Here is a 12,363-nt window from a genome sequence, read left to right on the forward strand (position 1 = left end):
GAGTTACATACCATTTTGTTAGGCCTTCCCAAGTGGGAGTCAGAAATACTACTGTATTTTAGAGATACTTTGTTCTTCTGTAGGGCTGGAGCAGTGCCTACTCAATAGAATCGGTCATCATGCAAATAAATGCCACCTTAGTCAAAGGCAAAGCCAGAGTGCAGTTTGGAGCAAATAAGGTACTTCTGTTAAGAATTTTACATAAACCATAAGATACATTTTATATTACTTTATAAGCTTTCTTCCTGTCTTGACTTAATTCTTTTTTGAGATAGTTTCATTTTCATTTGGTTTGTTTTCTTCTTGTTACAAAAGTGATCTATAGAAAATATGGAATTATAAGAAAATTAAAGATACTAATTGATAATCACTTAATGATTTCGTATCTGTTCTTTTTAGTCTGTTATATTTGCTGTAGATAAACATTATAAGTTTACAGTTGTAAACAAAAAACTTATTTGTAAACAAATGTTTACAGTTGTAAACTTATTATTGGTATGTATACCGTAGTAAATTAAAAATTATATGTACTTTGAAGTTTTAAAAAATTGAGTTCATGTTATAGAACTAATTCCTGGTAAGCTTTTATGTGCTAGGCTCTAGTCTTTTCATTTATTTATTTTTACTTTTTTTTTTCTCTGTGCCTATGCTTACCAAGTTTTTTTTTTATCTTTTTATTAACTCAATCCTCTTAATAACTTAAAAAGTAGGTGCTATTATTATCTGCATTTTGTAGATGAGGTAACTGAAGCATACAGAAGTTAGTTGGATAACTTGTCTGAGGTGACAAGTGGCAGAACAAGGATTGGAACTAGACAGTCTGGCTGCCCTAGGCCCAACCAAGAGGAGCTGAGAGCAAGCCATGGGACATAAGGATGTTGTTCAGGCTGGTTTTCTTTTCAGTTAACCTGAAGCATAGGCTGTAATGTTAATTTTAGGACATTAGTGAGACAGCCTTCCAAAGCCGGAGATTTGTTACCATGACTTTTAGCAAGAATTTGTGGTTTAAAGGCAAGATGGTGCTTTATGAAGCTTCCATTCACTATGGAGGGAGTGGTAGTTGAGTTAAATAGTGAAATCCTGGAGCACACAGTCTTTAGGGCAGCTTCTGACCTATTTCTATGATCAGGAAAGGCATCTGTCTTTCCCTGCTGCCCATAACCTCCACTTATTCTCCCACAGAATCCCCTAGACTGTGATCACATTCAGAAGAGAGATCTGTTTTGTTTTTTCCAGGGTAGGAGGAAGTGAGTCACTACCTATACTAAGCAGTCTAGTCTTCTGTGTGTAAATGAGCAAGGGTGGGGAGCCTGATCTCTTGGAGAATCTCAGGATTGTGCAAGATGGTAAAGTGGTCTCATGTTAGTTGTAGCCACAGCTGTCATCAGAAGCAGACACAGATACTTTTTGTAGGAAAGCATCTCTAATTTAAGCCTGTAGGATTCCCAAAGATTAAAAGAATTCACTCAAATCATAGCATTCAAATAGTCAACCCAACATATTTGAGAATTGTCAGAAACAATAAATAATAGATATGTTTCCCAAAGACAGTAGGTTTTGGAATTATCAGATACAGAACACAGACTTCAGATATTAGAATTGTGAGAAAATAGTTATATGTGAAATCTAATATAAAGAACAAAAGATGGAATCATAAAATTGAGCAAGCAGCAAGACCACCAGGAATGATGAAGAAGACCTGAAAAGAAAATGGATGAAATAGAACTTACAGAAATTAAAAAATGTAGATGGGTATGGTGGCTCATGCCTGTAATCTCAGCACTTTGGGAGGCCGAGGCAGGAGGATGGCTTGAGCCCAGGAGTTGGAGACCAGCCTGGGGAACATGGTGAGAACTCGTCTACACAAAAAATATGCCCCCCACCCTAAAAAAACAATTAGCTGGGTATGGGGTACCTGTCTATAGTCTCAGCTGCTCAGGAGGCTGAGGTGGGAAGATCACTTGAGCCCAGGAGACCGAGGCTGCACTGAGGCATGTTCGTGCCACTCCAGCCTTGGTGACAGTGAGACTCTGTCTCAAAATAAAAAATGTAATTGTTGAAATAAGAAACTCAGTAGATTAGACACCAGAAGAGAATTAATTGATTAGATGATTATCTCAAAAAAATAAGTTAGAATGTTACACAGAGAGACATGAGGATTGATGATAGGGCAGAAGTTGGTGGGGTTGGTGGGGAGAGATCAGAATGAGGTCTAAAATATGTCTTAGTGGAATCCCAGGAGGAGATATTAGACTTATACTAGAAAGTGAGAGAAATAGAAGTTCTAAAGGTGATAGAAGCAAGTCTATATAAATCAGTCACAACAAATGTAAATGGACTAAAGTTACCAGTTAGATTGAATTAATAAAATCCAGCTGTTTTAATCTATATATTTAAAATATGAAGGTACAAAAAGGTTGAAAGTTTTTATAAAGGAGAGTGATAAAGATATGCCAGTATGCATTAACTAGAAACAAATGATGTAGCTTTAGTATCAAACAAAATAGGATTCTGGAACAGAAAGCATTAGTAACAATTTGATGATAAGTCTGTTAATTAGGAGGATATAGCAATTTTTGTATTTTATGTACCTATCAAAATAGCCTCAAAATACCCAGGAAAAACTGATAAAACCACAGGGAGAAGTTGACAAGTCCACCATCATAGTTGGAGATTTCAACATACCCTGCGTACTACTAGTAAGATAAACAGAATGCCCATATGTAGATTTGAATAACCAGTGAACAGGCATGGTATAATAGACAAATATAGACCTCTGTACCCAATAATTAGATATAGATCATTCTCAAGCATATATGGACTATGGGAGAAAAATTAATTATAGATCCATAAAATCAGACGATTTAATAAAAACAGTTGGTACCATACACACCATATAATTTAAATATGAAGCAATTAAGGTTAGAAGGCAATAATGAAGAGATTAACAAAAAGCTATGTGAATTTGGAAATTAAACACACTTGTAAATCATAGTTTTAAAAAGTAAAATGAAATTTTAAAATGCTTAGAATTGAACCATAATTAAAATTACTAAAATTCTATCTATTCCTTTCTCCCCTCCTCTCCCTCCCTCTTCCTATCTGGAACATTCAAGAAGCTAATCTTTTTCAATGAACAACACTTCAAATACTGAAAAACAGAAAAGGACAGATGTCATTCTCTGATCTTAGTTAAATCTATAAGTTAATAATAAAACCAGAAAACAGATACTTCTTTCTGGAATTGTATAACTCATGCAAACAGCCCTTAGGTCAAACAGGGATTTGAAATTAAAACTGCAGAATATCTAGAGAATAGCAATAATGCAATCATTACTTATCAGAGACTAAAGGAGAGCTCAGAGGAATGTTCATTGCCAAATCCTTATGCCATTAAGAAAAGAATGAAAATGAATCAAGCCTCTGATTGTTAGAAAGGACAATAAAAAAACCTGAAGGAGGCCGGGGACGGTGGCTCACTCCTATAATCCTAGCACTTTGGTAGGCTGAGATGAGTGGATGGCCTGAGCTCAGGAGTTCAAGACCACCCTGGGCAACATGGTGAAACCCATCTCTGTAAAAAAAAAAAACAAAAAAAACAAAACAAAACATGAAAATTAGCTGGGCATTGTGGCAGGCGCCTGTAGTCCCAACTACTCAGGAGGCCGAGGCAGGAGAATTCCTTGAACCCAGGAGGTGAAGGTTGCAGTGAGCTGAGATCCAGCCACTGCACTCTAGTCTGAGTGACAGAGCAAGACTCCGTCTCTTAAAAGAACCTGAAGGAAAGCAGAATGGGGAAATTATTAAAGATATACAAGCAGAAATCAGTGAGTTAGAAGAATAGGAAGGGCTAGACCCCCAGTACAGTTAAAGTCTCTGCAGAAACATTTGTTTAAACTGGGCTTTTGAGTACCTTGCTACTGATAATTGAGACTGGGGAAGGCCAACATTCTTATTTTCTCCTTGTGTTCTGGGTGGTGGGCAGTAGGGTTGGAAAGTGACTGCTTCACAGTCATTTGGGAGTTTCAGGGTATGTATAGTTTTTACGTCCAGTTTGTTTCTTTTATTTTTGTCCTTTTTGTGAAAGTACTAAAACAAAAACTTTTTTGCCTGTAATCCCAGCACTTTGGGAGGCCGAGGCGGGCGGATCACAAGGTCAGGAGATCGAGACCATCCTGGCTAACACGGTGAAACCCCGTCTCTACTAAAAATACAAAAAATTAGCCGGGCGTGGTGGCGGGCGCCTGTAGTCCCAGCTACTGGGGAGGCTGAGGCAGGAGAATGGCGTGAACCCGGGAGGCGGAGCTTGCAGTGAGCCGAGATCGCGCCACTGCACTCCAGCCTGGGCGACAGAGCGAGACTCCGTCTCAAAAAAAAGAAAAAAAAAAAAAAACAATAACAACAAAAACTTTTTCATTAATGTTAAGAAAAACGTGTTACTATACATTTTTTGTTTAGTTTATTAGGTGCATTATGACAGGGCTTTACTATTTTGTGTTTTGTTCTTGTTGTTTTTTTGAGATGGAGTTTTGCTCTTGTTGCCCAGGCTGGAGTGCAATGGTATGATCTCGGGCTCACTGCAAACTCTGCCTCCTGGGTTCAAGCGATTCTTCTGCCTCAGCCTCCGAAGTAGCTGAGATTACAGGTGTGCTCCACCACGCCTGGCTAATTTGGTATTTTTGTAGAGACGGGGTTTCTCCGTGTTGGTCAGGCTGGTCTCGAACTCCCAGCCTCAGGTGATCTACCTGCCTCAGGTGATCTACCTGCCTCAGCCTCTCAAAGTACTGGGATTACAGGTGTGAGCCACCGTGCCTGGCCGGCTTTACTATTTTAAAGAGCTCTTAGATGTTGAAAAAGACTACCCTGTAGAAAAATAGGAAAAGTCCTTACATAAATTTAACATGTTAAAAAAAAATAGGAAAAGGGGGTATAAAAAGTCTGTTTACAGAAATAGAAATAAATGGCTCATGAACATAATGGAGACATGCTCAGTCTCACTCAATAGAAATACAAATCAAAACTATACTGGGAGTCCATCTAGTATATTGTCAGAAATCTACAAATGTTTGAAGTACTGCATTGGTGAGGCTGCATCGAGGCACTCTTACAGATGGCTGGTGGGCAGACACATTTGTGCAGTTATGTAGAGGGCCATTTAGCAATATCTCAGAATTACAAACGCATATATATCTTTTGACACAGCAGCTCTACTCTAGGACATTTTTACCAGTACTCAGCAGATATACGTACAAGGTTGCTCTTGGCAACATTATAACAGCAAAATATTGAGAAACCCTGATGTCCACCAATAGGGGACTGATTAAATATTTGAATATCCATATAATAGAAATATTTCAGTGTTTAAAACAGGTAGGTTCTATACTGATACAGAACATTCTCCAAGATATGCTAGACAAGAAAAGGGGCAGACCAGTGTCTGTAGCATGCAACTGTTAGTGAAGGAAAGCCAGGGACAGTGGCTAATAACAGTGGGCTGTACATGAATAATCTTAAAGAGGGACATACAAGAAATTAGTAATAGTGGTTAACTTGTGTGGAGGAAGGGGGATGAATGGGAGGAAACTGGGTGTTCAGGGCACCAAGTAGGAGGGAGAGTTTTCACTTAGGATGTAGACATTTTTGAGTCTTGTGCTGTGTGAATTTATTATGCAAAAATTTCTGCCACATAATATAGTGGATAGATAGGTACCACTATGGAGAGTGCTCCTGGTATATTAATTCGAAGCGAAGATATAGGTTGGTTGTACTTATGGTGACAAAATTAATCCTAGATTTGGCTCCTTAAAAAGATCGTATATTTTTATCAAAAGAGGGCTCCTTTAGTAAGCATGGTGACAATTATGGGCATTCTTTAGATTTCTAACTTAAAATGTCATTCATATGTATAGTCGTGGAAGCTTAATATTTTCTTATCTGAAAGTAATATTTTGTAGTTTTTTTAAAAATAGAAATTGTGTGAAGACAGTTTGAGTTTTATTAACATCCAGATATAATCCTTTAACTTGATTCAGCAATATGGAGATGGACTCTAGAACCAGAAAGCTTTGTACTTGTCCAATGGTAGGAAGACTTATAAAAATGAACTGTGAGGCTTGTTGAGTTTTATTGGGGTACAATTTTGGTTTTGTTATTTTTATAAAATTGTAGAGAATAATGAAACGGAGAAATGAGGCTATTAAGTTAAAATTGTTTTTGAAATGGAGATAGTTTCCCATGTTCTTTTAAGCACAGTGTGATGCATTCATAAATTTATTGTAATAATTTTCACCTAATTACACTTTTGATTTAAAATGTGTAATTCTCTTTCAGAATCAATATAATCTAGCAAGAGCCCAACAATCCTATAATTCCATTGTACAGATACATGAGAAAAATGGTATGTTTAATTCAGTAAGTGTTTATTGCCATTTAAGAAGTTTTAGATAATGTATTAATACTTACCATTTTATTTTTCCGTTTTTGCTTTAGTTTCTTAAAATGCTGTTACCATTGTGAAAAAAACTTGTGCTGCATACAAAATCTTTATTCATTCATTTATTTATTTATTTATTTTATTTTATTTTATTTGTTTTTTGAGACAGAGTCTCGCTCTGTCACCCTGGCTGGAGTGCAGTGGCACTATCTCGGGTCACTGCCAGCTCCGCCTCCCGGGTTCATGCCATTCTCCTGCCTCAGCCTCCCGAGTAGCTGGGACTACAGGCGCCTTTTTTGTATTTTTAGTAGAGACCGGGTTTCCCCGTGTTAGCCAGGATGGTCTCGATCTCCTGACTTTGTGATCCGCCTGCCTCGGCCTCCCAAAGTACACAGGTGTAAGCCACTGCACCACAAAACCTTAACATTGTACTTCAATCAAAATTTTTGTATCCTATACACTTGGCCTAGGTATCTCAGAGTCAGAATCAATATTTTTTTTTTTTAGTAGATTAATGAATGACTCACTTTACTTACTTGAAATCTTAGGAACTGAGTTAAAGGCAACTCCTTATAGATGGAGTTCTTGTTGTTATAACTGGAGTGCAGTGGTTGTTTACAGGCGTGATCATAGTGGACTGCAGCCTCAGGCTCCTGGGCTGATGTGATCCTCCTGCCTCAGTCTCCCCAGTAGCTTGGACTGTAGGCACAAGCCACCATGCTTGTAAAGTATTCTTTACTTTGCTAGAAATGTGTCAGTTTGTGACTTAAGATTTGTGTTTTGTGCTCACTTATTTTAATGACAAAGCAAACTTGTCACTCTTTCAGTGATTGCTTACTTATGGAAATAGTATTCAAAACAAAATTTTCAAGCAGAATAGAGAAACGATAAAATTTGAGGACAAGGCCAGGTTTTCATAATAATAATTTCTAGCGCACAAAATTAGATCCAAAGAAACCTGTGTACTACTTTGATACTTTATAGATCTTGGCATATTCATACTATTCTAAAGTTTCATACTAAACAGTACTTAGTCTAATTTGCCTTTTTATAGAGAGCTTAGGTTTTTGCGGAACCTGGGACACAGATTTCTTCTTATCTTTATTTTTATTTCTTAACCATTACAACTGGCATTCAAAAAATATTTATAGAAAATGCTGTATTTGAGAGTGTGTGGGTATGTGTAAGCTTAGCTGTGATGAAAGAGTAATAGAGTCAGAATCAGGAGAGATGACTTCTAGGGTTTTGTTTTTTTTTAAATCTTAAAATTTTTTTGTTATTTTTAAAAAATAGACATTATACTTATTGTGTACAAAGTTTTGAAGTATACATAACTGTGGAATGACTAAATCTAGCTAATTAACCTAGGCGTCACCTTACATAGTTATCATTTTTATGGTGAGACACTTTACATCCACTCTTAACATTTTTCAAGAATATAGTATATGGTTAACTATAGTCACCATGTTGTACAATAGCTCAGGATGGATTCTAGTTTGGCCTGCTACTAACTCTGATTTTAGGCATAGTCATTTAGTCACTGCACCTGCTGCGATGGCTTCCTTGTCATTGTGAAATGACGTTATGGCTCTGATAACAGTCCAAGTTCCTTGTATTCTAAATCGCCAGGATTTTGTTTGGGGAAATAAGTACTTTCCATGAAGCTTACTTTCAAGTATAGAACTGAAGTGGAATAAAACTTATTCTTTCAGTCTAATATTCCACAGTCATCTTTAGCTAGAGATGCCATTAATACAGAGCTCTTGTGTTGAAAACTCAGGTACAATTTATTCATAGAAAATAACTTTCTGTTGTGAAATAGCAAAATGCAGTGTTCCCAATCCAAGTGTAAGTTTAATTTTTACAGTAGACTGGGTGCAGTGGCTCACACCTGTAATCCCAGCGCTTTGGGGAGGTGGAGGTGGGTGGATCACCTGAGGTCATTAGTTGGAGACCAGCCTGACCAACATGGTGAAACCCTGTCTCTACTAAATACCAAAAAAAAAAAAAAAAAAAAAAATTAGTGGGGCATAGTGGCGCATGCCTATAATCCCAGCTACTTGGGAGGCTGAGGCAGGAGAATTGCTTGATCTGGGAGGTGGAGGTTGCAGTGAGCTGAGTTTGCGCCATTGCACTCCAGCCTAGGTAACAGAGTGAAACTCTGTCTCAAAAAAAAAAAAAAAAAAAAAAAAAAAAAAAATATATATATATATATATATATATATATATATATATATATATATATATATATATATATATATATTTTTTTTTTTTACGGTACATTTAAACACCAAAATTATGAAAAGAGACTGTAGCTAACCTTATTACATGCCAGTTCTTCTAATTTATTTAAGAATTAAAGTATTTTAACTTTTTTTTTTTTCATTCTATTTCAGGCTGGTACACCCCTCCAAAGGAAGATGGCTAAATATGTTGACTGTTGTATGTTTGGACTAATGTTGCTTTAAAGAAAATCTTTCCAACATGCAGACAAAAGCTTTGAGTGCCCCTATTACAGCAGTACCGAAGACGTTAGTTAATAGATATTTTAGTGGATAATCTGTCATCTGACATCCAGTATAAGTTACAGCCTTTGCATTTTGCTCATTTTAGATATCTTGGACTGAGCAGTGGGGCCTTTACTGTATTTTTCCTGATAAATACACATACTGGCCACTCCTTATCTCTTTTTCTTGAAAAGTGAACTTTTTAAAGCAGCCAAGTCAACATCAGGCTACTGAAGTTGAGGCTTTAGGGTAACTTTCCTATATTGAGCCCATGGGTTACAAGGATTTGCAATATATTGTTCCATTTACAGCCAATACAGGTTTAATCGATGTTCAATATTGGTTTAGAAAATTTAAGGCCTTCTAAATCATAATAGCTCTTTCATGTCTAAAACCATTTTATGATATTGCCAAAATGTGATAGGAAACCTACTCATTAAATTGTTACACTTTTTAATGACTATGTGAAGATATGAATTGTTTCCTGAAGATAATACTCTTAATTGAGTTGTATTGTACTTCTTAGGCAAAGCAGTGTAAAACTGTATCAATTAAGGCTTGTGAGTAGTGATTTCCACTGGGGCATCAGAGTCTTGGCTGGGCTGAATCTGCTGCTTGTTGGTTCAGTGTTTCTTATGAACAAGAGCCACAGTACAGAGCTTCAAGTTATTTAAAATACTAAGTCATCTTCCGTTTCTATTTTATTAACGGGATGTTGCAATCGTTTGTAAACTAATAAACTTATAAAGTGATTGGCACAAAGACTCCTTGAGCAAAAGCTGTGCAGTTAAGTACAAAAAGATACTTAATTTGGAGACTCTTACAGTAATTTTTGCCATGTCAAAACAATGGCTTTTACATTGAAAGATTAATAGAAACTCTACATATGTTAATTTTTTTATAGAACCTGACTCAAATCAAGGTACTCTCCATTTTATTGCCTTACCTGAATCAGTCCTTTTTGGTTGGTAATAGATTTTTTTATACACCCAAGTTTGATTTAAAAGTAAATTCTAGTTCTTAAGCACTTTTAACAAGAAATCCAGAAGCACATTTTTCTGCACAAACCAGTTACAAAGTTCGAAAGTGTTTCTTGTGCATTAGCTTTGAGATTCAGTTTTTAACTTTGTAAACCACATCTGAGAGACTTGTCATTTCTACATTGTGTGTGTTTAATTTCTTTTGATTCCATTTTGGTTAAGAGAGCAGTAAATAGATTTTCTGGTATTCTTGTTCACTTGATTACATTTGTATAAAGTTCTGATTGCCAGTTGCTCAGATAACAAGTGACAAGGCAGAATTCTTTAAATCAGTAAAGTTCCTTAAGCCTAAGGCTAAATCTTGAATACATTGTTGAATTCTTTAATATCCTGATGGCAAGCAGACTGATAGCTGCACATTTGGCATGCTTTGTTTAATGGATTTTATTTTTAATTGCAGATTTATTTGGCAATGTACAGTAAATTTTGTAAACTTGCATCAAGTTTATGAATAAAGAACCATTTAAAAATTTTGTTTGTGCTGATCATGGCAAGCAAAAAAAAGATTACTTTCTCATTTTTCCCTCATAAGAAAACTCTGCTTGATGTGTTTGTAGGCTTTATTGAGTTTCTGGAATAAGATATTTAAGGAGGGAAGTGGTGAGGGGAGGCTTGGAAGACAGGCAGATTTAACAAGAGAAAGTGAAAGAACCTGGAAATAGTCTGTACAATAGTCACCTTTTCCTCCGCCTTTTTCCTCTTCCATTCTCATTATAAATTCAAGTGCTACTTTTTCCTTATGGCTATCCTTAGTTCCCCCAGTGAAAATAATCTGCTCCTTCCTTAGCATACCCATGGCCTCCTTGCACACAATTGACAGATTATTTCACATACAAGAAGTCCAGAGGTAGGACAACTCCAGGTACTGTACATCTGGGCTTTGCTCTGCTTCCTTGAGATTTTTCTATGTTGGTTTCATCTTTTGGTTGCATGTTATGTGCAGCCCCCTTACTTGATCCAGAGGTAGATAAATGCCCCTGTCTTCTAGTGTCTCCTTAGGAGGTGAGGAAATCTCTAAAAGCACCATCCCATCAAGCACATTGCCTCTTGCCTTTCCTTGGCTACATCAGGGACCTGTGCCCACCCCTAAACCAATGGTGGTGAAAAGAATGAAACCATCATGATTAGTTTGCACAAATGGTTCTCAAAGCCTTATTTGGGGAACACTGGAGACCCCTGAGACCATTTCAAGAGGTTTTAAAAGACTATTTTCATAATATTAAAACATTTGCCATTTTCACTCATTCTTTCATGTGTACAGTGGAATTTTCCAGAGGCTACATGATGTGATTTTGCAACAGATTGAATTCAGAAGCAAATATGAGAATATACTTGTCTTCTATTAAGACAGAAATTAAATATTTGCAAAAATGTAAAGTGATGCCGTCACTGGTAAACTGTCCTCTTTCCCTACTTTATATCAGCCACAAAGAAAGAACGCCCACTTTGAAAGGCAGTCAGGTTTCGTTCAGTAGCCAGAGAATGGAGAAGGGGAGCTCATGCTCTAAAGGCACCTTCTCCCAGAGGGATGGGAGGCTGGGGAGTTTAAAGAGTTAGCTGAGGGGCGGGGGAGTTATGAAGGGCATGCACAGGCTGGAGTTCCAGACAAGCAGGCATAGTCCCTGAACATGCTGCTTCATACATCCATGTTCGCAAGATGCCAGTGAGCTTTCTTTAGGGGAGAGGATTTTAGCATTATGTTAATTATCTAAAAGTAACTGGAGGGCGCCTGTTTATCTTCCTCTGGTATTCCGCAAGGGGTCAGGAAGCTCTGGTGACATCGGCCATCTGGCTTCCTTAAGCAGCTATGCCTATAAATAGACTATGGAAAAAAACTGGCTGGGCTTGGTGGCTCATACCTGTAATCTCAACGCTTTGGGAGGCGGAGGCAGAGGGATGTCTTGAGGCCAGGAGTTTGAGACCAGCCTGGGCAACATAGACCCTGGGTCTACCAAAAAAAAGAAAAAAACCACAGCTACTCAGGAGGCTTATGCCACTGACAATGTCATACTATCCAACAGTGGGGGAAGGAGGATTTGGGAAATAATTGTTTTCCATAAAAATATTTCGTTAATGTATATAACACGTTTTTTAAAAAGAGTTAAGTATTAAGATGTTCTGATTTAATTTTTAATATGGTAAATATTGATAGTCATAACACACATAAACTATTGGTCGTGTCAATATTTTAGGGTGTAAAGGGTCCTGAGGCCATAATGAGAACTGCTAATTTAGACCAAGTTTCTGCCCAAGATCTGGCGATCAAGTCAGGGCTCCCTTAGGAAGGAATTGGCGGGAGGGATGGATGTTAGGTGGGGACGAACCTGTGTCTGCTGCGCTTCCATTTCTTCGTGGTTCTCAGTTTGAGCATGCATCAGAATCG

At 37.3% G+C, this 12,363-nt stretch overlaps 1 protein-coding gene across 14 annotated transcripts in view; it reads left to right on the forward strand.

Annotated features, from left to right (window-relative positions):
* Positions 1 to 10,450, forward strand: part of UBE2Q2 (ubiquitin conjugating enzyme E2 Q2) — a 59,842-nt gene extending 49,392 nt beyond the window's left edge. For 6 of the 14 annotated variants that reach the window (XM_031002372.3, XM_055363837.2, XM_031002373.3 and 3 more), the window contains 3 exons: positions 84 to 179; positions 6,331 to 6,397; positions 8,830 to 10,450. In XM_031002372.3, the coding sequence (XP_030858232.2) occupies positions 84 to 179; positions 6,331 to 6,397; positions 8,830 to 8,861 (195 nt within the window). In that variant the 3' untranslated portion in view covers positions 8,862 to 10,450. Of the gene's footprint in view, positions 1 to 83; positions 180 to 6,330; positions 6,412 to 8,829 lie in introns of all 14 variants that reach the window. The other 8 variants (XM_055363835.2, XM_055363845.2, XM_055363841.2 and 5 more) reach the window with 4 other exon arrangements.
* The last annotated feature ends 1,913 nt before the right edge of the window (positions 10,451 to 12,363 follow it).

This window comes from Gorilla gorilla, chromosome 16 (genome assembly GCF_029281585.2).
Source record: "Gorilla gorilla gorilla isolate KB3781 chromosome 16, NHGRI_mGorGor1-v2.1_pri, whole genome shotgun sequence".
In the NCBI taxonomy this organism is placed as follows: domain Eukaryota; kingdom Metazoa; phylum Chordata; class Mammalia; order Primates; family Hominidae; genus Gorilla; species Gorilla gorilla.